Source organism: Leguminivora glycinivorella, chromosome 18 (assembly GCF_023078275.1).
Source record: "Leguminivora glycinivorella isolate SPB_JAAS2020 chromosome 18, LegGlyc_1.1, whole genome shotgun sequence".
Taxonomy (NCBI): domain Eukaryota; kingdom Metazoa; phylum Arthropoda; class Insecta; order Lepidoptera; family Tortricidae; genus Leguminivora; species Leguminivora glycinivorella.
The window spans coordinates 18805491-18832983 of NC_062988.1; the positions used below are offsets into that span (position 1 = coordinate 18805491).

The 27493-nt window shown below is 37.7% G+C and overlaps 1 protein-coding gene across 1 annotated transcript in view; it reads right to left on the minus strand.

The window, feature by feature from the left end:
• The window catches only part of LOC125235751 (neurobeachin-like), a 462438-nt gene that overhangs the window by 248346 nt on the left and 186599 nt on the right, over window positions 1-27493 (minus strand). The window contains 2 exon segments of the mRNA XM_048142334.1: window positions 22770-22906; window positions 24530-24668. Of these exon segments, the coding sequence (XP_047998291.1) occupies window positions 22770-22906; window positions 24530-24668 (276 nt within the window).

Consider the following 27493-nt stretch of genomic DNA (forward strand, 5'->3'; position numbering starts at 1 on the left):
AAAGTGTGACATTGCAGTGACAGGTTGCCAGCCTCTCGCCTACGCCACACTTTAACCCATATCCCACAGTCGCCTTCTACGACACCCACGGGAAGAAAGGGGGTGGTGAAATTCTTAACCCGTCACCACACGGGTGAGTTATTAATATACTTTATTAAACATCTTTTCGCAAATAAAGTTTGGGAAACCCTTTTTCAGGTAAGAGCTTATCTAATATACGATTTTTTTTTTAAACTAGGTACTTAAGGACTGCTCCAGCTGTGGAGCGTTCATTAGAAATTCAGCTTGGCCTGTCTAGTCGATAGACATGTACTGTATGAAATGCCCAAATAATTAAACAACTTTTTGATGAAGTGAGATTTTTCAAGATCCTGGGGGCCGATTTTTGAGTCTCACGGCGTTCGAATTCAGAAAATTGTCACTGAAAATAATAGGCAATTCACCGTTTTCAACCGGTATTTTAGTGAAAGTGAGATTCAAAAATCGGCCCCCTGGATTGAAAATAAGTACAGTAAACATTCCTACATAAATATTAAATAAAGAAATTATTTTATATGTTATTATTTTTCAACTAGGTACTCGAAATTCCAACGAAACAGATACATGTGTAACTACAAAAAAATTATGTTAAAATTTGCACGCTCCCGCGTGTTTACCTTAGATTTTATGGGCCGATGTTCTGATATTAGTGTACAGTTCTGATATTTCTTTCAGTATACATCCTACTCGTACACCTATCTAAATCTTCCAAGCCCCACCAAACACTAACGGTAGCCACTTTCAATAATGTAATGAGTTAGAAAGAACGCAGGATAACCCACCGGGTAACAGATGAGCACGCTCCGTGCTTCAAAGACGGACTCATTAAACAGTGATTGATTTGCCGAGCGAGCAATACGGTAGTCATTTGGTTTATTTAGAAACAGGTATCGGTAATGTATAGAGAGTGTGTTTTTATATGATTTTGTACATCTAAATATGAATACGTAACATATTCGGTGAAGCAAGAATCTTTCGTTCGCGTTTGCAACATGTTTCGTAATTTTCGTATCGGATTCGGTACGAAATAAGAAAATTGTCCCTTTTTGACACTAGTTTAACACAAAAAACGTTAGTTTTATCTTTTCAAGTTCCTCATAGTGGTGAAGAACGGATTCGGATTCCTTTCTCTAGTTCTGACATGATAAGTAATGAAGTACCTACTAGCCAATTTGATCTTAATCAAGTTCAAATCAACCTGTTTGTACCTACATAAACTCATGCCTGTATTCCCAAAAGGGGTAAGCAGGGCGTATAAAACTGCTAAAGTTTCAGTGCCACTTTTAGCAATTAAGGGGTTGAAAAAAAATGAAATTGTGCTAGTACACTGAGAGAAAATACAACCAGTTTTCATGTTCGTTCAACAAGTTTTTTGGTTAAAATAGCGCCTACGTGCTCTTTGGTTCAAACAACAAGCTACTTGTCATTTGAATCAGCAATATATTTGAATCAACAAGTCGATTTTATAAAAACAACCTGACACACATTGTTTTAAACATACGTTTGGCTGATTCAAACGGATAAACCGCAACAAGTCGAACTTGTTAAATTCACAATGCAAATTTCTCTCAGTGTACAGTGACAGGTTGCCAACCCATCGCCCACACCACGATTGAACCCATATCCCACAGTCGGCCTCTACGGCACCAACGGGAAAAAAGGGGGTGGTGAAATTCTTAACCCGATACCACAAAGGCCAACGCAAAATGTTTGTGCTAATAATCTAAACAAGTAAGTACCTACTACAATCTACATAGAATCTTGCTCAATAAGATCCACCTGAGATACTCGTAACAGCCATTACGATTCAAATCGCTAAAATCACATTTCAGAAGTCATCGTTAAGGTAATTTTACCATCGTAATCCTTATTGTACGTACATAAGGTTCAATAAGGTCAGAGAATATTCGCAGTTGGTATTAGAGATGGCGCGAATATTCGCCGAACATTGGGTATCCAGTCGAATATTGATCACTATTCGTTCGAAACCAAAAAATAATAACAAATCTTAGCTATACATAGCTAAAATACCTACTTTTATTTTTTTCATGGTGTCAATTTCGTTGACTAATGGTACGTCGTAGTATGGTCATACTAACTAATGAATATAGTTTTTCAATACTATCAAATGCTGTGTGTTTTTGGCGAAAAGTTTGCACATAATAATTATGAGTCGAAATGCTAGGCTACATTTATTTAGGCCGCTAAATATTTGGTATTCGGTCGAGAGAAGGAGGCGAATATTTCGTATTTGGTATCCGGCGAAAACCACTATCCGGACGTCTCTAGTAATTTCGCCATGTACTGCCTCTCTCCGAGAGAGGACCCGTCTCTCGTGGGTGCCGCAGGGCGCACAGCGGGTGGCCTGGGCCCGCTAACATTCCTCCTGACAACGCTTCTTGAATGATTTGTATGGGGAAAACCTAGTGTCAACGTCAACGATGATAGATAATGTATGATTGCAGGGAATAGCAGATATGTGATTTACGAATAAATTAAACGCGAAACACACATCGGTGATTGCGTCTTCTTCATCGAAAAGGACGATTGAACAAGTTTAGATACAAAAGCATTTTTATAACCTGGATTAACGTCAATTTGGAGAAAACGTATGACGATCTACGAACTCTTTCGTCGCTTCTTCCTCTTATTTTGTTTGTCCACAAAAGCTTCTTTGCGATTGCTTCTGAGAAAAGTACGTGTACGTATTTATTATAGAAATGTGACAAATATAATATTGGGTTGGCACAAAAGTAATGAGACACTTGGTTTACGTTTTATATTTTTTATTATTATTACAATACAAAAAGCATAGTCGATGATGTAGTCACCATTAGCATCTATGACTTCTTGCCAACGATCCGGCAAAGTTTGGACGCCTTTCGCCCAGAACTCTGATGGCTGTGCCTCGAAAAATTTGTTCAACTCCACCTGTACATCATGGAAATCATTGAATTGTTTACCCCGCAAATGTCGTTTCAGGGCTCTAAACAAATGAAAGTCTGATGGTGCGAGGTCTGGAGAATAAGGTGGGTGGGGTATCGTCTCCCAGCCCAAGTTCTGCAGCTGTTGGTGAACGGTAGATGCGACATGAGGTCGAGCGTTATCATGTAGTAAAATTATAGTGGCTCGTCTTCGTCGTTTTTTCTTGATAGCAGAAGATAGTTCGGTGAGCTGTGATGAATATTTGTTAGCGTTTACAGTTTCATTGTGTAATAGTTCATGAAACAGCATGCCTTGCGAGTCCCAGAAACAGCAAAGCAAAACTTTTAAGCGGTTCTTTAGACTCAGCTTCGGTTGAGTTGGTGGCGTTTCTTCTCGAGGCAGCCAAAAAGCACGACGTGTATCGTTCTCATAATAAATACATGATTCATCTCCCGTAACCAGATCAGTCAAAAACTCTTTACGTCGGGGTCGCAGCAAAAGTGATTGATAGATGGCGACACGGACTGCACGACTGGCGTCGGTAAGGATGGGTACCCCATCGAGCCAAAACTTTTCGATACCCAAGCTCATGCAGATGGTATTCCACAGCGTGTTGACTGCAGTTAAGTGCTTCCGCTAATTCACGAGTAGTAGCATCAGGATTCGACTGTAGTTCGCGGCGTAAATCGTCATCATTGAATGCAGGTGGTCGCCCTGAGCGTGACTGACTTGCAAGGCTCCTGTCTCCTGATTTAAAACGGTCAAACCATCTGGACACCGTGGCATGGCTTGTACTTCCAGCGCCCAATGCAGTGTTGATATTGTCAGCCGCAGCCCGCGCACTGTGGCCTAATAAGTACTCGTATAAGTAAAGTGTTCGAACTTGTCGCTCGTTTATTTTATTTCAATCTAACTAAACCAATCACGAGGGTGGCTTTATATACCCTCACGTTAGAAGTACCTAGAATGTTCTACAACATACTATAATATTATCGAAAACAATTAACTTAAGAAAGGAAATGTATAGAGTTTTGTAGAGTGTGTCATTACTTTTGTGCCAACCCAATAAAAAAAACCTTCCAACCGAAAACATTAATATATCTATCTATTCGACATTGACATACTTGTTATTCATGTGGAAAATAGGTAGTACAGTGTCTTGTACTGCCGTGTATTGGCATGTGTCACTAACACATACATAATCGCTGACCACAGCCAGTAAGCTAGTCTACAGACGCTTGACAAGTAGATGCAAATAAACTTCCAAGTATTACTTTACTTGCAGCCTGTGTACGAATTGTCAAATTGTAACCACTGTGAGAAATTCATACGAGAATATCTCACACACTCGAAAAGCGATTCCAAGAACATTTAGCATATTTGATGGTTTTCTTATCACGCGTGAGAGAGATGACTTCATTTTGATATCGCGCGCGGTAGTTTATCGCCCCATTGTTCGCGGTACGTGTCGCTATGTCGGCGCCGCGATAAAAAATGTAAGTGTTTAACGCGTTTTCATGCATCAATATTCGGCAGCTGCGTTTGAGTATTCACTTTGTTTACATAACGCATCGCTTCAAAATACCAGCACATAGTTATGATGGAACTTTTAAGAGGTAGGGTGTAGGCACACCTCGGACACTGGCGATCAAATATATGAAAAAGGCGCGTTCCTAGCACACAGTCTAAGCTCGTGTAGGTCAACGCGCACCATGCTTGTATGAGTGAAATATGTATCAGATACGTCAACGTCACACAGCAGAAGTATGGAAATTTTGCAAATGCTAAATTCGGTAACAGACGGTTTGGTGCAACCCCCTGTTGAAAGTCGGAGGTCAGACTAAGCTAGTTTTGCAAAAAGAACAGAACAGTACCTATGAGGTATGAGAATAGCTGTTTGGTAGCGAGACGGCATTACAATTTTATTGTTTTAATGGTCGTTGTTGTCGCTTCGCGTTATGAATAATGATCATTATAACGGATGTCTATTGTTTTAGGTGACAAAACACAACGTTTTTTTACATTAAATTTGGTTTAGCGAAAAGGAATGACTGCACTAAATACATTGTGTTATTTATAACAGAATATCGATTTATATCTTTCTGTATAGAAACGTAAGTTAATTACATCATTACAGAGTTCTGAACACGGGAATCTTAGCTAGGCTAAGGATGTATGTAGGCATATCACACATGCCTAATGCTAATATATATTTCTTTTTCATCATGATATTACGGAAAGGAATCTTGACCACCACATTGATAGTAAACATCCCAGTTTATAATCAATTGTTGAATATAAATGCACTATTAGTACTACAAATAGAAAAGCATAATTAAAATCATTTTGCGTAGGCGGCCGAGATTGGTGTGTGTGTGGATTGAGTGAGCACCTTCCGAAAATAAAAACGAATCTCTGAATTTGTAAAAAGATAAATCAAAAGATACAGCCATTAACATGTGCTCACTCAGTTCTCACAAACTACCAACGAAAACAGTGAATATATTCATTTAACATATAATATTTATATACTAACATTTAGTAAAAAATAGGCCAACCTACCTCTATAAATATTAGATCACCTAGTGACGTATTAAATTTTTTACAAATAGTTTCTTATGCTCACTCAATCCACACACTTTTGAAAAGCCGAATTTTGATGAAAAACATAAGATTTAGACCGCTATTATATGTGTATAGTTTAGTAAAAGTGAAATGGGAATTTGTAAAATACAAAACGAACCACTAACGTGTCAGGTTTTTTTATAATAAATTTTTGTAAGTGCTCACTCAGTCCACACGTTTTGAGAAAGTTAAAAATGTAAATATCTTACGATTTGTAGCACCTAAGACACTCGAAAGTACTTCAACATTTAGTAAAAATTTTTACTAAATATCCACCATCTAATATTTTATATTCGTTGTCTGGTTTTAAAGATATTCAGACATAACTTTTCTCATACAAATGTATCAAGTAGGGTGACCACACTATGTCGGCTCCTGATTTTCCCCACCTTCCCATTGTCATATTGAGATTGGGGAGTTTCGTTCAATTTTGATAATAGTTTACCGGATTTGTAAGTGGGAGCGAGAAAAGAATAACTATTTCTCGCTCCCACTTACAAATCCGGTACGCTCATCTGTTAGCGCGATTAGATTACCAGGTTCTGGTTTCTTACTAGTGAAGTATTATATTCTTTGTTTCTTACCAATTATCATTCATGCCCTTTTTAATGCATGCATGTCGATATGGTTATTATCCTGACGTCGATAAAAATTACACAATACACATCATCACTAGGCCAAGAACATAACCTAAAAACAGTTTGCAGATGGATAATTAATATGGTATTAGTTTAATATTATCAAAATTGAACGAACGAAACTCCCCAATCTCAATATGACAATGGGAAGGTGGGGAAAATCAGGAGCTGACATAGTGTGGTCACCCTACTTGATACATTTGTATGAGAAAAGTTATGTCTGAATATCTTTAAAACCAGACAACGAATATAAAATATTAGATGGTGGATATTTAGTAAAAATTTTTACTAAATGTTGAAGTACTTTCGAGTGTCTTAGGTGCTACAAATCGTAAGATATTTACATTTTTAACTTTCTCAAAACGTGTGGACTGAGTGAGCACTTACAAAAATTTATTATATAAAAACCTGACACGTTAGTGGTTCGTTTTGTATTTTACAAATTCCCATTTCACTTTTACTAAACTATACACATATAATAGCGGTCTAAATCTTATGTTTTTCATCAAAATTCGGCTTTTCAAAAGTGTGTGGATTGAGTGAGCATAAGAAACTATTTGTAAAAAATTTAATACGTCACTAGGTGATCTAATATTTATAGAGGTAGGTTGGCCTATTTTTTACTAAATGTTAGTATATAAATATTATATGTTAAATGAATATATTCACTGTTTTCGTTGGTAGTTTGTGAGAACTGAGTGAGCACATGTTAATGGCTGTATCTTTTGATTTATCTTTTTACAAATTCAGAGATTCGTTTTACAATTGTTTTAGAACTTTTACTAAATGATCAGCATATTTATTTTTATTTTCGGAAGGTGCTCACTCAATCCACACACACACCCGAGATTGGAAAAATCAATGATCCTGGTTCTGTATCTACTGATCAAATGTCAAACCGCTTCAGCAGAGTTTTAAATAACTATTTTAATTAGGGTAAGAAAATTCCAGTGAAACGCAAGCTAAACAGGTTGATTTGCGTAAAGTTCTTATCGCGACACAGCGCGGCAATGCTGTAGTCTTGTCTCCATATTCTAAAATGGCAAAAATCATGGTAGACGCTAAGGTTATATGTAAATAGATTCGTAAGTAATATTGAATAATTTTGTATCTTGTGCATCATTCGCTGCACAACTGTGCTATTTCCTGAATTAATTAAGATTAAGGATCGTTCGACATATTTTGATCCGTTGGAGGATATTACTAATTTTACTCAGATATTATATCTCATATAGACAGTTAAGCCAGAATAGCGTGTGTGAGGCATATAATAATATTTCTAGGAATGGGCAAAGTTGCTCGCGTGAGCTAACTTTGCGGTCAGGACTCGACTTTTGGCCCTCGAGTTCCACTTGCTACACATACTCACACGAAGTCGGCTATTTTAACGTGACATCTATAGAGGATACAGGGTTTAAGTGAAGTAAAATTTACAAAAAAGACCCCAAATTCTCAAGAACAAAGCATCCGCAAAATCCGCACTGGACCAGTTATAGTTAGTTTTAGTGGGCTATTTTCCGCAAGTCGACAACCATTGTGCCTATTTTGTGCCTGAATTAAAAGGAAATGTTAAATTTAAAGGTCAAAAGTCTGCATGTTCTGCAGTTATGTTCAGCTTCTCACTTAAAATGGTTTATTTGAACATAGACCTCGCCCGGTGTTGAGAATGATAGCGGAGATCCCACAACTGATGAAAACTTTTAGTTAGTTTTAAGGTCAAATGTTTGTTCGGGAAATAATCAATAACCTATTTCAAGCTGCACGCAAATTCGCGCTGTTTTAGGGCCCATACAGACAGACTGAAAGCCACTACATCGTGAATAAGAACTGTAGGTAGGCCAACCTGACTGACCTGATGATTAAGTATTATCATCATCATCATTGGCCTTCAAGTCTATAACAGACTATTCAAGCAGTGTCAGGCGGGGCGACAACGTTTTTCGTGGCTGTGTAAGCCAATACGGGAGCGGCAAATACGACCACAACTCAAGTATCACAATTAGTACGAAATTTCATAGTTGCCAAATGGCCAATTGAATATAGGGTGCTAAAAAATTTAATAATTAAATACGACTCTGTCAGTGGCGGTTTTTTTAACCACTACCGGCAGAGAGTAACCAATTTGAAATTAAATATATTGTGTGGTTTTTATTATATCAAATTGTAACATAATTGTTGTGCAAAACTGAATAACTTTTTAACGTAGTGTTTTTTTTTTTTTTTTATGGGATAGGAGGCAAACGAGCAGACAGGTCGCCTGATGGTAAGCGATCACGATTCCTTATATATTCTGTCAAACAAGTCTGTCAGTAAATAAGAACAAAGAAAACTATATGCATTTCATTCTTTAGGGTGCTAGAGAGAAGGATACCTATAGTTTTCTTTGTTCTTATTTACTGACAGGCTTGTTTGACAGCGTATAGCTACATTTTTTTAATAGGTTTTTGTTTGGGATACCAGGGTGGCTAGCCGAATGGCACAATCGCTCACGAAACGCTCACGAAACGAAGCGCTAGTAGATATCTATCTCTATCGCGCTTGCGTATTGGCGCGACAGAGCCAGCGGCGTATCGCTTTCGTTTGGCGTCGGAGAAATGCCATTCGGCTACGGGGCCTGATAGGTTCAACTAAGTCGAGATCTATTTAGAACTGTTCTCAAAAATGAACAACCCAACAGGTTACAAAAAAGTTTCTCACACGTCATTAGCATTATTTCAAATCTCTCGGGGTGTTCCTTCCTTCCTAACCAGGAGCACATGATCCCGGCGGGGCAATTAGCAGGTTCCGCCCCGCGTTCAGAATGTAGATCCCCCGGGACACGTTTGTTCTAAATAGTTGCGCAAACGCAGCAGATGCAAACAAGCTTATAATATTTTAGTTATTACGTTTTTTTCGTTTTTACAAACACGTATTGTTGACGAAATATAAATACTCATACTCATACACATTTATTAATAATATTCTTAAAATATTACATGTCAACATCAGACAAATAGAGCCGGTCTTTCGACAACTCTATTAGATATATTTCGGTGACTTTACTTTCAAATCCAATATTAAATTGAAATAAGGATTAAGTAATGCAAAATTGTATCACACTACACCTAAGTAAGGTACCTTAATTCAAAATTATCTAAGCTACTGGAGTTTGCCTTACCTTTTTTTAATGGAGCTTAAAGCTTAAAGATATATGCGGTACGATACGACACATATTAAATTCCACACGTGCAATGAATAATGAGAATTGAAACATTTCTTTATTTTGGTCTATCCTTTTCACCACAACAGGATCATAGATCGATTGGCAAAATAAACTGAACTTTATAGATCCAAAATATAAAAACTGATTTTAAACAGATCGCCTAAGATTCTTACGGTCGGTCGTACCATCCCTTGGTCCGTGGGTATGCCTGATGTTTTACAAAACGTCAATTCTCTCCACGGTATGCCACCCTGGTAATCATCTGCGCCCGCCGCGTGGTGACTAATTAAGAGGTACCCCTGATTTATTGGGGACAAGTATTCCACTAATGTTATGAATGCCGAGTCAAATGGGACCAGGATGAGGAAATTAGAATGACATCGTGTGGGGCTTTCCGGAAGTTTTGCGCATTTTTTGGTATAAATGGCGTTTTAATTTAGGTTTTCCACTTAATAAAAAAATTGTATTTGGTTCAGAAGACATTTATGTACTTTTAATCTAAGTATACCTAAAATATTTAGGACCGCGAAACACCATAGACGGGGCAGGCAGGGGTTCGGGCAGACCGAAAAGGAGACGGCGGGATGACCTGGACGCATTCTACCCAAAATGGAGGGAAAACGCTGAAGATAGGGTCTCGTGGAAAAAACGAGGGGAGGCCTTTGCCCAGCAGTGGGATCCTAAAAAAGGCTAATAAAAAAAGGACAACATCTAAAAAAATATACAGAAAATACCTAAGAGTATGTTTGACACAAACCCTTAAAAGTATATCTTCAAAATCTAGTATCAATTACAATATGATCAAAAAACAAACATACTGACAACGATCAACGATAAAACGAGTTTTCCAATAAAACTGACCTTAAAATACGTTATAAAAGTAAACATATAACAAACGAGACTATCATTTACCGCGTTAAGCACTGTGTATTCAATTAAATTTAATATCACTCCCTCAATAAGACAAAAAATATCACTCACATAAAAACTTTACGGCTGATCGGAACAAGACATGTCGTAACTATAACGAACCGTAGAATTTACGATCGATATAATAGTTACAGTTTTTTAACCATTTCTGGACCTTATTTCTTTAAAATAAGGGTCAGGTCTTGGAAGGGAGTAGTGTGGACAGGGTATCTCTAGTTGAGTTTAACAGACGCGATAAAAATCTGCATTGGGGAAACAAAAAGCGAACGACATGTCGATATAATGTCATTCGTAATGTTTTTACTGTAGATGCCGAGTTGTCGGCTCACAAAACCAATATAAGGATCTATTTCAGGTTTCTCATTTCCGAAAAATTTAAGTATAAACCCAATTACGACAACCCTAAAATATTAATTTATTAGCCTGAAAGATTTCTCTAAAAATCGTCATGTTTTCAAAAGGGTCGAATAAGCTAAACGTAAGCCAATCGCATATTTACAGGATTTTGATCGATCGAGTCGAGACAATCGCCAGCTGTCTATTGCACAACATTTTCTATTTATTTTTCATTTATTTATTTACCTTGAAGAACTTAAACAACTGTAAAAACCTGTGGCAGAGAGTGCGTGTCACATAAACGTCAAATGACCATTACTTTTACCTATATCAAAGAGAGTTACTGTCAAAGTAAAATATGTAATCACAATGCATAGACTGCCATCTCTTGACACAGGCTTAAAACTTTTGAACCTCAGTTTTGACAATTTGGCCCATATTCTTAGCTTGATATATGTTAAAATGTCAAATATTAATATTAGCGCCATCTAGCCGAGCGTACCCCAAAGGTGTAATGCCATCTAGGCCACCGTACCTTTTTAACCCCCGACGTAAAAACGAAGGGGTGTTATAAGTTTGACGTGTCTGTCTGTCTGTCTGTCTGTCTGTCTGTCTGTTTGTCTGTGTGTGTCTGTGGCATCGTAGCTCCCGAACGGATGAACCGATTTCGATTTAGTTTTTTTTATTTGAAAGCTGTGTTAGTCGGGAGTGTTCTTAGCCATATTTCATGAAAATCGGTCCACTAGGTCGCGGTCGGGGGTTTTTTCAAAATTTTAATTTTGTGGTTATTCTGTATGGTACTGACGTACGTTTTTACGGAGTTATATAAGTCTTTGCCTATAACGACGCTTTACGGAATGTTTTCTTCCAGTCAATGAGGCCTACTTCCAGGTTTAAAGGTCCCTTTACATTGGCGCCCGAGAACCGTCTCACGACTCTCACGTCGCGCCCGTGTCACGAACGCTATCGGAATCCGGAATCCGTGGTCGAACTGATGCCTATCGCTCAGCGGGCGGTTATCCCCATCTGGCGCCTAACCTGGGGTGGATTCTGATCGCTTCCAAGTATCACGTTCCCGACTGCGGCTGTCTAGTTGTATGCTAACGTGCACTTAATGAGCAACTAAAATAGTTCCAGGAGTGATCGGGTTTGTTATACTTAATTAGAAGTTGTAAACCTAAAGCAGAAGCATTTAAATAAGCATGTTTTAACATCACATTATGATATTTTTCTGTCTGTATTTTTTTAAATTAAAATGCCTTCACACATTTTAATGCTAAAGAACAAATGAAAACATTTACATACCTAGTATTATTTAAAATTTGTGTAAGTACTAAAATTAAAGATGTGTAAATAAATGTAAATGATACAACTATAATTATATTACAGAAATAAAATATTTAAATCTTTTTGAAGATGCTTAGTACCTACTACGACTTATGCTCAGACTTTTGTTTACGGCCATCATAATTTAAAAAAAATCAACCAATAAATTCGATACCCATACTTAAAAACAGAAAGTTAAAATCAAAACAATCCTATCTACAAATCTAACATAAAATAGATGCACAAACGACAGGTACTATTAAAAAAAAAATTTTAAAACCCACTGGAAATTCTACCTTCTCGAAATGATATTAAGGTTAATATTAGTCTGATTTACTTAGGGTTTTGACCACCTTTCATAAATAATTGAAATTAGACTCTATAGGAACATACTTCAGGTTGTAATTATATTGTTTTGAATGTGGTATTATAAATCGTATGTCAAATTTGGACACGTGTCAGGTACACGGGAGCCGTGAGTGGTAATAGATATGTTTATTTATGATAGTTGCCTGAGAACAATGCTATGATATCGCAGTTAGGACACTTTTTAGGCTGGCATCTACTAAGGCAGAATCGAGCCGCGTCGAATCGAGTTCTCATACATTTGAATGCGATTCGACGCGTCGCTAATGGACACAGTCTCATAAAAAATGCAGAAAGCGAATGTTATAAACGAGGCTCGACTCGGCAAGCCTAGTGGATGCCAGGGCTTAATACAATTTCTAACATAATTTGAGAAATATGGGAGCCAGGAGGCAAACCAGAAATCTAAGTTTTTTTAATGAATAACAATAGTAAAATAAAATTTAAGTTTCTTGTTGTAAAGATATTAATTAATGGACCGTGCATAACTATATTCATTCAGAGGAAAGCTTTTGAGCCACTCTATGCTTTTTAACTTGCAAGCATTTTAATTAATCACAATAATTTAAACAGTTTCGCAGATTGAAGTAAGTACATATATTATTATATGTGCATATTTATAACGTTTCTTGCACTTTGAAAGGAAAATTATGTATAAAACTACTTGAATCCGATTCACATTCAATTCCAGTCTATGCATAACGTCAGCTATTTATTATAATTTATAAGTACTTAACTAAGGTGCATTGAGGTAACTTCGTAAAGTTAATTGAAAAAAAAAATACAAATTTGAAATGGCTAGTGCTTGTTGATCAAGTCACTACGCGAATGTCAAAACACTAGAATACAATGAATACCCCGAAAGTCACAAGTTTAGTGTCACAACTCACAACACTCATATAACGTTTAAAATGTATGTGTAACCTATGCAATATGTATGTTGTATGTGCAATTGTGCATGTATGTATGCAAAAAAATTCAAAATATTTGGTTATTACGGAGAATTCTTTAAATACCGTTTCCGTTACCTCGTCAGTGGCCACCTCGCAACCAAGTAGTCCCGAGTTCATATCTTTCAAATTCAATTACAATTTATATACGTATTCCTCAGATTTACCCGAATGTCCTTTAAGTAAATACCACAGCAATCTCGCCAGTAAAGTACCCATGATTACTGCCGACTACATTGGTTTGTTCTACTTATAAATTAAAACTATTTTAATTAGCATGCGATATAAATACCTGCATGTAATATTTGCATGCGTGCAGATAGCTAGGTGGGCAGTGCGTTTCTTTATTTACGTATTTATTTTTGTGCGGTACCGTCAACAGCAGAAGTGGAATACAGCGACCTTTTGGATTAAGTGTAAGGAGTGTGCACGATCATATTGGGGCATTTTCGCGAGAAGAATAACAAAAAACTTTTTCTAGAATCCTGTTTAAATTAAGCCCTAAAGTTTGGTAACGCAAAGCGTGTGGCGAAAGACGTGTTTACAGCTGAGCAGTTTACACATAAGGCTGCCGACAATTTGCAATGCGAAATAAGTAGGTAGTATAAAGCGAGTAACAGACAATAGTTTGCCGTAAGTACTAGTAATGAATGACCTAGTGCCTACGAGCGTTTTGCAAAATATAAGGTTATTACAGCACTTTTTAGTGATTAGGTAAGCCAGTATAGGTGCAATATATAGTGTAATCTGTGTAATAGGTATACTCTTCACTATTACATCTAAATATGTAGGTAATAAGACTAATATGTATGTATTTTACCACCGGATTTGATCTGAAAATAAATAAAACGAAAAGGATAAAAAACGAAAGACAAAAATATGGTCTCAAAATTTTCTATTGTTTTGCATACTTTCCACTTTGTAACCGCAGTACAAAGTGTTTGAAAAATGGTAACGAAGTGGAAAAAAATGTTTGCGACGCTTTTTCCTACCTAGTAGGATAGAAAGGGTTCGTGACTCTGAGTAGGAGAAACATTAAATTTACCTATTTTGGAAAAAAAGTTTTTGAATCTTTTTCACGAAAATACCCATTGAGCGGGCAGCGGGGCGAGATGCGGCGGCGTGCATATCAAACAATTGAAGCTCATACAAGTGTCCTGAGTCGACGCTGCCCAGCGTGTTGCACGCCCCGCCGAACGCTCCGCTCCGAGCGTGCACTCAGGCCTTGGTTTAAGCGCGACAGCGGCGAGCGGCAACCATACGTGCGAATGAAAAGTCCCATCGCTGCGGCTGTGTCTCGCTCCAATGTATGGCCGCCGCTCATCGCTGTCGCGCTTAGACCAATGTCGTGGCTGAGCCGTCAGACTACAGCCGCATAAGTGAAGTTGTAAAAATACAAATATTTTCTTTAGTAACTTCTGACCCCGTGTAGTGACAAGATAAGAATTTCACCACCCCTTTCCTCCCGTGGGTGTCGTGGAAATCGACTGTGGGATATGTTTTCGATGTGTTGTGACCGATGGGCTAGCCTTTCACTGCAATATTACTAACAGCAACATTCTTAACCATCGGTAGACTTTATGCCCTTGTACTAAGGATTACAAATGTACAGATAACAGTGTTGCCGACGGTACAATTTTGTCATTATCAACCCCTAGTTAAAGCTCAGAGGATTTTTGCACCTGCTTACCCCTATTGTGAATACATGCGAGAGTTTATGCTTCTGCTGCCGACTGTACTTATCTTTTCGCGGCGGTCAGCCAGTTAACTAGGTAATTATAGTACAGTCTACAGTAATAATAATTATCAGGGCCTGTAGCCAAGAGAACACTCGTTGGCGTTCCGTAGCTTATCGTAGCTGGGAAGATTTTTATTATGTTGTCGACTTCACATTTTTTTTCCTTTTGGAGCTTTTTTAAAATTTTACTTTTAGTCATAAGTTCTTTCGATCCTGATAGGAGACAAAATAATTATATAAATCTTCATACAAATTTTACTTTCCCGTGAGTTACGATCATACAAGTTCTCTGACAAATTGTAACTTAGTGTACAGACTAGAAGTACAAACATGCCCACATTTGGAAAAAAGGGAAAATAAAAATCTGCCCAGTTATCTGTCTCTATAGCTCTTCAAGATTGTTGCCAAAGAGACGCGTTGAGTATCGTTCGCCAAGGAGCTTCTATGGTTGTACAGAATGTACAGTCAACCAATTGGAACCCTAGGCCACTCTACAACCATGTCAAAATGACAAGCAGTAAGAGATTTCTTACAATATGGTTTGTAGCGTCACTATGACATAGTTCTACAGTGGCCTAGGGTTCCAATTGGTTGATTGGGTGACTGTAATCTGTTATCCTTGTGGTGCAATAAAGAATATTTACTTACTTACTTACTTACTGTACCTCGGACACTGGCGATCAAATATAATATGAAAGAGGCGCGTTCATAGCACACAGTCTAAGCTCGTGTAGGTGAACGCGTACTATGCTTGTATGAGTGAAATATGACAGGTCGACTGTTCGCGTTTTTGACAAGCGGTAATTGTGAGGTAACCGAGAGGGGGTGGGCGGCGCTTTCAGCGGGGAGTGGGAGTGGCCACTGTACGATAGTACTCCTTATTATACTGTGGTTGTGCTCTTGGCTACGGGCCCTGAGGTTTAATATAAGAGAAGTGCTGCGAATGGGATCATTGAAAATTTCTAGAGCTAGCGGGTATTCAAATCGTTTATTTTATTGTATGCATAGTCTTACGGGCAATAGTCTTAAAGGTTTATCGCATTGTTGGAATAATCTAAGACTAGGATTATCATGAACTTTAAGGAAACATTAATATCGGGGCAAAAGCATTTCGAGATTTGGGTCATTTTTGGTAAAAACTTAGGTAATATATTTATTCTCATACCTACTAATACTCTCATCGTAGGTATCTTCTTCTTTGTCCACCCCTGGTCCCGTTATTTGGGGTCGGGTCTCCTCACTCTAAGGCGCCAGGGCAGTCTGTCCTGGGTTGTCGGTTCTGGCAATGGGGCTTTCCTAAGGTCTCTCATTATATTTGACCACCAGGTTGCAGGCGGGCGGCCTCTACCTTTCTTTCGTTCTGGCTAGTGCAACTTTTACCACGTGGTTTTCGCATCGTCTTTTTACATGTCCATACCATCTAAGGCGGTTTTCCAACATTTTTTCTGTGATTGACACAATCTTGAAGCTGCTTCTTATGTGCTCGTTACGCACTCGATCCAATCTGGTCACTCCTCCCGCCTAGAGCAACATTTTCATTTCATTTACATGGACCATTTGCTCATGTGTCTTGTCCACTGTCCAGCATTCGGACCCATACAGTAGTGCTGGGCGTACAACCGTCTTGTATACCTTGCCCTTGGTCCTTATGGGCACACGCGGATCGCAGAGCACTCCTGTCAAAGACCGCCATTTTTGCCAAGCGACCTGCACTCGATGACTAACGTCGGCGTCTATATTGGCATCAGCTGTGAGCATAGAGCTCAGATATTTAAATTTATCGACAGTGATGATCGTAGGTATTAAATTACTAAATGCTGATTTGTAAGAAAATACCTAAATCTTTAAAATACACTTAGGTATTTTATTTACATAATAAAGTTACGATGAAAACAAAATCGCATTTGAAGCTTTTCATATACAAACCAGGAAGTATTCCAAGCAAGGTAGCGATTTTTTGTAAATCTCAAAAAAAAAAGTCAAAACACGCATGCCACCCAGAGCACAAAAAACCTCAAGAAAAACTAACAAAACATATTTCAAAGTCCTAATTATGATATATGCCACAATAAATCGACCGGCGACACCGGAATGTTTTTTTGTCCCTCTCTACGACGGTTAATTAAAACGGGACATTAGCATAAACAAATAAAATAGCCCATTACGTTACGAATTCGATTTACAATCGTCCAAATCGGTTGGATTAGTCGCTGTAAATAATAACTTGGACATAACTCGGTATCGGCCTGGTGTGAGTTATAAGAGTCAGCGGATAGCGATTTTCAAATAGAGTCAGTTAAAGCTTTGTAGAAAATAAAGGATTTTTGATGTTGTAATGTGTAGGTATTAGGAGGGAATATATGTAGTGTCCAGCGACGCATACTCCTCCAACGGTTATTGATCCGAAACATGGAACGCTCTGATGTGGCTTGCGAAACCAACCTTGGTTTTGAAAATGCGATCACAGGGTGCGCATAAAGGTGACCGGCTGAATTGTACACCTTACGAACTGGATGTCCGTCATTAACAACGACCTTAAGAAAGCTCAAGCAGATGTCTCGACGACCCAGAACAGACAGATACGCCTGGCAAAGAATGACGAGGAGAGCCGACCCCAAATGATATGGGAAAAGCTAGGCAAAGAAGAAGAAGGGTTGTACGACTTATACGTATAGGTTTACGAGGGTTTCGGTCGCGTATAACCGAGGGACTATAACCCAGTTGTTGATTGGTAGATAATGTTTTTATATTTATTAAATATGTAGGTGGTAAAAGAGTAGACAGATCACTTTCTCACACAACACCAGACTTGGAAGTGTATTGCTGGCCTAGAAGATGTTACCATCTACGCTGTTTTCATCGTATTTTGCGCAATTAATAAATACAATTTTGTGTTTGTGGCCCAACGCAAATAAAAGAGTGCTGAGTGAAAAGTAAATTTCTTTGCTCAATATATCAATTTGTAGATTAATCATTGAGAAGACATCATCCATTTTAGAATAATATATCTAAATGAACAAACCCGCTGTCGCTCGTGATTTACGCCGGTAATTACTCAGCGCACTTACGGAGTCAGTTAAATTCATTTGCTCATTCAGGAAAGATAATAAACAGATTAAAACTATTATCTGTAAGTTATGATCAAACAATAGTCTTCGACTTCTTCGAGCCTTTTCATGAAATGGGCGTCGAGTATACAAATGTACTTAAGTATACTAAATAGTCAGATATTTGCCGTCCACAACGCATCGCGTAATACTATGTGGAGCTTTTAATGAAAAGGTACGGCGGGAGTAGGTAAGGTAAGGGTTATCGATAAGACCGATTTCATATTGAAAATGTTAAGAAAATAGCGCCTTATTCACAACCGATAATGATTATAAAATGGCAAAAATAGTAAATGTCATAATTTGTCTTCATAAGTATCATCCATACTAATATTATAAATGGGAAAGTGTGTATGTCTGTATGTTTGTCAGTCTTTCACGGCAAAATGGAGCGACGAGTTGACGTGATTTTTTAAGTGGAGATAGTTGAAGGGATGGAGAGTGACATAGGCTACGTTTTGTCTCTTTCTAACGCGAGCGTAGCCGCGGGCAAAAGCTAGTATTAAATACATGCAGGTGGGTGTTTTATTTATATTTATAGAGTACAATTGAACACTATTTAGTATACTGTTTTGCGATACCTGAGGAAAGTAAGCGATTTTTTATAACACATAAAAATAAAAAATGCCATGTTACAGTGATATGATGAATATTATCATCGTATGTAATCAATTATCACTCATCACCATCATCACCCTCCTTGCGTTATCCCGGCATTTGCCATGGTTCACGGGAGCCTGGGGTCCGCTTTGACAACTAATCCCAAGATTTGGCGTAGGCACTAGTTTTTACGAAAGTGGCTGCCGCCTGTCCTTCCAAACCGAAGTGTAAACTAGACGTTACTGGAATTAATCCGGTTTCCTCACGATGATCAATTATCACTCATTATAAAATAAACTCGCAAACTGGTGAAACAGGTAATCACCCCGTTAATCCGAATACGACGATTACACCCCATTAACAAAACCCACGCGATAAAATATCCGAACAAAAGTATAATGTTATAGCTATTAAACAAATATTATAAATTATAACACTATCGCATGACAACTGAACCTGAACGCCATTGTAACATTATTTATTAACTCCCGCGTATTCAAGATGTAGTAAAATTGAAAATTATGATAGCCTTATCCATACTAAAATTGGCTTATCAACCATTTTTCACACATTCGAAAAATCAACCTCAAAACAAAAAACATAAGATTCAAATTTGATATAGTTGTAAGTGTGTTGTAGGATGAAATAGTGTTGTGCTGGGTGGGTATCGATATGTATAGCGCGTCGCGGGTAACCGAATATGAGGCACTTAGGATTCGAACAATACCGCCCCGCGGCGAGGCGCCACGGTAGTGTAGGGAATAAGATTTGTCGATGTTTCTTTTGCGTTTTCATATTTTAATTTAGAGTGAAGTTAAAAATGTGACTTGAAGTTTTTTATTACAGATAACGGGACGTGTTTAACTAAATATTTAATAGCATTTCTTGAAATTTATTGATAATTTTCGTTTCGCAAAGAACAAATGAGACATGAAGTCTATAATAATATGTATTATATTTAAAAGTAATGTGCCTCATTGTGTAATTAATGTGTGTAGATTCTGCAACACCTTTGCTTTCCCAAAATATCATACATAGGTATATCTTTAGATACAGGGCAAGACCGCAATTCGGCTGCCCTACGCAGAAATCAAGTATCTCAAATTTTTCCAAAACATGTTTTTTTATATCATTCGATTCACTTTTTCAAAATACATCTTTCAGTATTTTTTTGAAATTTTTATAATATATATTTTTCAAAATACAGAACTTTAAAAAATTCAAGTATCTTTTTTTAACGGGGTATTCTACGCTAAAGTCAAGTATCTACCCTATTTCTATCCTGAAATCGAGTATCTTGCGAAAGATACTTGCAATTTATATTAGATGGCTAAGTTACTTGACTTCAGAGTTGAAATATTGATATTGATTGCGAAGTTACTTGACTTCAGCGTAGAAATATTGATATTTATTGATAAGTTACTTGACTTCAGCGTAGAACAATTGATATTGATTGCGAAGTTACTTGACTTGGGCGTCTATCATTTTGTGATGATGTCAAAAGCTTGTAATTACTTAAACATGTATTAATTTAGGTTTCAGGTAGAAATTGTCTTAGTATTAAAAACAACCAGATGTAAACAGTAAAAGCACGAGGAACTTGTCTTATTTAATATGTAACTTCTTTTATACAAAATACGTAAATACATATAACGAACATACTTAATAATTATTGCATGTTGGTTAGTTGATACTTGCCTCCTAGTCAAATAAGCTTCTTTTTAAGAACTGTCAAAACGAATTTGAACGACATGCTAATTTATATGAAATTGAATTGAGTGACGTCACGGTCAACTCAGTTACTTTATATATTTATTTCTACCTGACTTATTAAGTAGAAATGGGATTTTAAAATAACTGTTCATGTTTTCTCGTAATTATCTGATGCTTTATTTCGTGCATGGTATAAAATATTTTATTTTATCTACAGTTCCCTATTATTATAATTAAGGAAGACTATAACTTTGATTATTTTTTTCTGTCTTCGAGTATTTAGGCACCTACCTACTTAATTAATATTGTGCGTTCCACGGGAAGTCGCTTTTGAGGTTTTTCTTTTGTTATTTAAATAGTCTCCTACAACGTAAGTAATTGATTAAGTTTAATGAGTATTTTTGAACTCGTCGTGTCAGAAAAACCTCTTAAACCTATAATCTTAAGACAACTTTACTTGCATTCAAACACAACCAGAGCTTCTTTTCCGTGGATTAATCCAATATTGCATTTATATTAAAACCTAATTTACACAAGCATGACATACACTACATCTAAAGGCATCTACTTAAAATGTATACATATACTAGCGGTCCGCACCGGCTGCGCACGGGGCTATCATAAAAATGGTTATAGTAATTTATTCTTAAAAGATAGACATATGCTATAATGGACTTTTTTGTATGTCTATGAAAGATACACAATTTCGCCATACATTGTTTTGATATAGCTCAAACAGTTTGGGTAGCGTTTTCGATTAAAACTCTCAGCCAGCAGAATTTTGTCCGACTTGATTAGCAAAAATTGACATATTTCAACCAATTCAAACAAGATCTCAACAAATTATATACCAAAATCTTTCCCAAGAAATATTCTATTCATTGGTGAAAACCGCATGAAAATCCGTTCTGTAGTTTTTGTTTTAGATACAGTTAAAAATAACAAGCCTACCAAAGCTAAAAGAAAACAGTTCAAGATACTTGCTTTCTTGTAAAAAAGCTTTAAAATTTTCTTATCGCATTCTACGCAGAAAGCTGTTTTTGTATTTTAAAATGATTGTGCTAATAATTTTGAAAAAATAATTATAGTACACTATTAATGATATCTAGTATAATGAATTTCTGTCTGTTTTAAAGGCTATCAATTAATTAATAAGCATATATAATCAGGAAAAATTAAAAAAAATCGTTTTTTCGCTCTACTGTAAAATTTGACAAAACCCAGATACTTGATTTCTGCTTAGGGCAGCCGAATTGCCCAAGTTATACAACCGCTACTTCTCCCAAGTCCGGCGTGTTAGGCATATCCGATGTGTACAAATTGTACAATAGGTCCCCTATGTGCCGCCTGGTTAGTTCAATCAAGCTACCTTAAATGATGCTTTCTAATATTGCTCAGTAGTACATTATGTTGCTATCGTTATATCGATAACTGTCCGTTTATCGACACTTCCCCTCCCTAGTCCGCGTGTGGGGCATCTCCACGTCCCGTACAATGGGTCCCGGACAGCGGCACAATGGCGTCCCGCGGAGGCCCACGGACGGGTCAATCTGCTTGATGCTTCCTACAGCTCCTACTAGTTATTATACCCTGGTAATTGTTATTACGTATGCGCACTATATGGTGAATTTAGTAAACAATCATGGTCATCAAAAGCATCTTTCGTTTCGAACAGCTTGGGTATCGAATCGTGCCAAAATATATTTTGTTGACTTTACCCACATCTCTATTCAACCTTCAGTTGTGTCTTTTACTAATCTCCATGTACAAATAATGTATGTACTTATTGCAAATCGGTTCTTAATTTTGTTTGCCATTAGAATAGTCCGATTAGTAAGTTGTGATTTATGAACCCCAAAATCCCTAACTTATGTACCTACCTACCTACAAACATTTCATATTTCATCTATATAAAATTGAATAAAATGTAATCACCGTATCAGTAGGTACTCAATTCATCAGAACAGAACTCCGATACCCGATCCGCCAGTTCTGTTGTTAGTGTTAATACAACGAACAAGCGACACCTACCGAAATTTACATGAACCAACTCGTCTTAAGTTCCACCATTTCCGAGAACCATAACGTAGCGCACCGATGCACCGAGTAACCCACTAAATGAAACACTTTATTGCTACTAGATGGCGCTAGAAGACACGGTCATGGCGGATGTTTAACTTTTATTTCAAGTTATGAACTTGAAGTACTTAGTTGAAGTAGTTACGTATCTATTTATATAGAGTAATTTAAAGTATTGATATAACATTCACTTACCTCAGGGTCAATTTTCTTATACTCCGGATCCTCCTCATCGACCTCGAAGTACAGCTCCGTCGACGTCAAAGACACGGTGCCCGGAGCGACCAACCCTGGAGCCACTAGCCGCGCCTTCGTGCTTATGTTCACGGGGCCTGAGGAAAGAGCTCTGTTGTAGTCGTGTGTTCCTGGTTGTTTGTCACATGTTTGTTTATGTTGAATTTACAACAGTATGAGATTGTAACACACAAACACAGGGTGGTCTGTCTCTGTATTCACACTTTTTCAAATATGTATAGTCGACAAGACATTGAAATTAGGTTCAGTTTTACATGGCAGGTGGCAGGTGGCTGAGGTGACACAGGTTGGTTTCACAGGTCCACTTCGCAAAAAAAATTGTAATGCCATATTATGGTATCCTAGTATAGTGTCACGCAATGTTTGCAAAATAAATAAGTATAATTTGTGTGTATTGTCAAAAGATGTGACAGTGACATGAATTCTGCTAAATAAACAAACATTGCGTGACAATTCACCAAGGCACCATGAGCACTATGGAGCTCTTAAGTTACCTTAAAGAAAAAGAAAGCGAAACGAATTTGCCAATCTTAATTTCAAGGAACATTTTGACAAAAAACTGCAACTGCCAATACAAGCCAGCAGAAAACAACACAAAAACCACACGGCCCTCCCACATTTTTTTTTTCATAGTTTGTTATTTGATTTAGAGCTTTGTGACATTGACACTATTTCTTATTTACTTTAGCACCTATCTGAAGTGAATATTGGTGGACCGTATGCCTTGTCAAGGGTTTACTACTATGTATTTGTCGGTGAACAGGGTCATTGTATCTTAAATGCCTTGGGCTTTGCAACAATCGACGGATCTTGGAGTCATCTTGACATTTTTTTCCGAAACTTTTTGAAAAGCTCTGCTTTCTTTATGATTCCCTGGTTGATGTCACACGTCACTTATTTATTTAGTAAAAATGAGTCAAAGCTTTGAACAGGTTTTATTTTTCAAGTACAAATTTGAAAGTATGGCACTGGAAATTTATCATTTTGCAAGTTTCTTAGTTGAAGGTCACACAATATTTACTTAGGTAAAGAAAATAAAAGTCAAGTGTATTTCTGAGTAAACAATGCAAATATGGAAACCGTTCATCCTTCGACGAACGATGTTTTTGTAATTCTTTTCATTTATTGCATTCAAATTGTAAAGCGATAATTTGTAAGAAATGAGATAGATAATGAATGTTGTTGTTAGAATAATCATTAATATCATTGTTTTCTTAAATCCTGTTATTTTGGTCACAACATGGTTACCTTCGGTTTCATGGTTACCTAGGTCGTTAATTAATTACGTAGAATTTTAAGACGTGAATACGTGCATTCTTCGTCAATAATAGAGCCGGGATCACTTATTTTGTATTACGTTCATTGGAACACCCTGATAATAGAAAAAACGAGAAAATATTCTAGAGATTCTAAAACGGTCTCAAGGCGAGGTCCGAGGCAGTTTGGATCAAGTCGAGGCTGCTCGGGCTGAGCTTGCCTCTAGTGGATACCCAGCTAAAGAAAGACGCGTAATGTTGATTGTTGTGACAATAGTACATTACTTACATCAGAGGCCGGGAAAATGAGGATTTACGGCCAAGTGGGTATATACCGGATAGGGATACGAGGCCGGGAATCCGTTTTCACCCCGAGGCATGTATAGTGCTTTTCTCAAACATACAATTCATTGCATGTTTGAGAAAAGGCAGATTTTATCTTACCGGTAAGATCGGCATCGATTTCCCTGTCATCCACCAGGAGCTCAGCATCATCGAGGAGTTCGGCGGCCGCCAGCGTTGGCAGTTGTGCGCCGCGCCCCGCGCCCCCCGCGGCGATGCGGGCGTGCAGCTCCTCCGTTGCCTAGCAACATAGAACAGGTAAGTTTAGTGTTATGTGGGTCTTATTAAAAATAAAATAAAAAGAACTATTAACTATTATTGAGTAGCAATCCAAAAAGGAAGGGATGCCTGTTTTTATCTATGGACCGTGGACGTGGACTCTATGTTGTAATGATAAGGATGATAACGAACAGTGGACGATTTAGAGCAGGTACTGAATTTTGAGTCATTTTTCATTAAAGATGAATCCTTTTAAATCTAACCAATGGTTCGAAAATATTGTGTATTAACTAACTCAATTCTATTCTGACATGTTATCGGAGTTGGGACGCCATAACCCTTTCAAATCACAATCACAAAAAATGCATTTTGCGCAAAGTTCGTGGGAAAAGGGTTAAATCTGATCTACATTGGTACTAGGAACACATAACTTGCCTGTAGTAAAATCATTTCCATGCCACCAGCGCAAGTCGACCTATTATTAAACTTAAGGGTGGAAGGGAGTTTTTTTGTCCTCCTTTGAAGGATCAGGTAGAGAGAATCTTTTTTGTTGCGCCGGGTTTTTGAGTGGATCGGATTAAAAGTTGATTCCCATAAGTACCAAGGCACTATAACCTGCTACTAGTATATTATCTTGTAGTTTTAGCCCCGGAGGAGATTGCAGGGATAAGCGGAAATCACAAAAAAATAACAGTATGTGGCATTGTGCAAGTTCAGGCGTGGGAAATTTTAAGATTTGATTCATACTGACACCAGGACAGAATAACCTTGTACGTAGTACCAAAGGCTCATACTCTTTAGAATTTATATACCTAAATATCAGCCCTTGCGTATGGCACACATTACAAAATAAGCTCTTTGCCTGTAGAAAAATGTCCACCCTTCAATCAATCAAGTTAGTATTTAAAAATCATTCTTTTAAAGATTTGAATAACAACTACCACCAGAACTGTATAAAACGCTTACCTAGGTTTTTACTCAATTTTCCGAGAGATGTCACTTTTGCTATTTACAACTAGCTAACGATATGTTATCGTAGTTTATATAAGAGATTCTAGTTATTTTTATATCGATGAGAGAAGACAAGACCTGTGTGGTATTCAGATCAGCCGATTAAACGTACTTTTGGTTTATTATTACACTTGGCGTTTGATTTAAGGCTTTTCCCTTTCGAGATCAGAGTTCAAAGTTAAACAAGAACGTAATATAAATACGTGTTGAAGAAGGGTTGAATTTGACCCACATTAAGTACCAAAGCCACATAACCCATTTCTAAATAGAGTAGAAGCTTCCTTCATGGATTCGACATAAACCCCCTCGCCTCTACCTGACTTTTTTTTCGTTTGTTTATTGTCGAATCAGTTCCAACTACCTACCAACCCCAACGTACTGCTCCAAAAAGGTTACATAGTTACAAGGGATGTTGATACTAAGTTAGCATAAACTACAAATAGGTTATTTCTATGTATAAAAAATTTTGATACCAGAAAAATGGCGCCAAGTTTGACGCGTGAAAATGGGATGAATTTGGCCCATATAAGTATCAAAGCAACATCCATACTAATCTAATAAATGGGAAAGTGTGTGTCTGTTTGTTTGTCCGTCTTTCACGACAAAACGAAGCGACGAATTGACGTTATTTTTTTAAGTGAAGATAGTTGAAGGGATGGAAAGTGACATAGGCTTCTTTTTGTCTCTTTCTAAAGCGAGCGAAGCCGCGGGCAAAAGCTAGGGTACAATACACTTCCGGGCGTTCTTGTTTGTCTTTTATTTTCGGTTGTTTCACTGCAAGGGATGTTGATACTAACAAAAAGCTAGCATAATAAATATTTCCAAAAATAAAATTTACCTAATACCTAATTTGACAAAAGGGGTTAAATTTGACCCAAATAAGTACCAAAGCAACATGACTCATCTGGACATATAAGCGTAAGATGATTTCTTCCCGGATCGGTCATAAATCGCACCTCTACCTGGCTGAGACTCCTTTTACCTTTATCTTTTGTTGTCTCTGTGCCAACCCCTATATTCCTTTGAATAGGTATTCTTTGCTGCAAGGGATGTTGATACTAAGATAACATAACCTATTTGGAATATTATCATGCTTTGTTTTGTTATAAGACATGGCATAAAACCACCATCTATATATTGTTGCATGTTATTTTGCCCTTCTAGATCACTTCGTTTTTATATTCCCGGTGATCGGTTTCCAAAAGTATTGAAGGTTAAGCATGTCCCATTGTGCTACCAAGACATCATAACTTCGCAAGTAGTGCGTGGTGATGGTGAGCGTGCCAAGACCGTAAGCTGCCTCATGCGTCAAGTAACAAACCTCTTTGTAATCTATGAAGGAGTTTTTGTGTCTTATTTATTTTACTCTATTGGCGGTATTTGCTGCAAACTGTAGTGAGGTCAATTAGTACCAGGGTACCCTTTTGTCGCTCAATTGGCAGCGATTGGAAAAATGGTTCCAGGTTCAAGTCTTGCTCTAGGTATTTTTTTTAATGAAACTATAAACACAATGTACCTGTAATATGGCGTCACTACTGTCACTAGATGGCGGCGCGGGTTGGGCACTAGCCGTCTTCTGCGTCTAGCGTCCTCCCAGGAGTCCAGCTTCCACAACTAAGTGGTGCTGTAATACTAGTTACCTGTAATATGGCGTCGCTAGGTGGCGGTATAGTAGGCGAGCGCGAAAACGCTGCGGCTGCGTAGCGTTATTCTGCGTCTAGCGTCATCCTCCCAGAAGTCTAGCTTACATAACTGATTGCTACTGACACACTAGTTACCTTTAATATGGCGTCGCTAGGCGGAGGCGAGCGCGACAACGCTGCGGCTGCGTGGCGT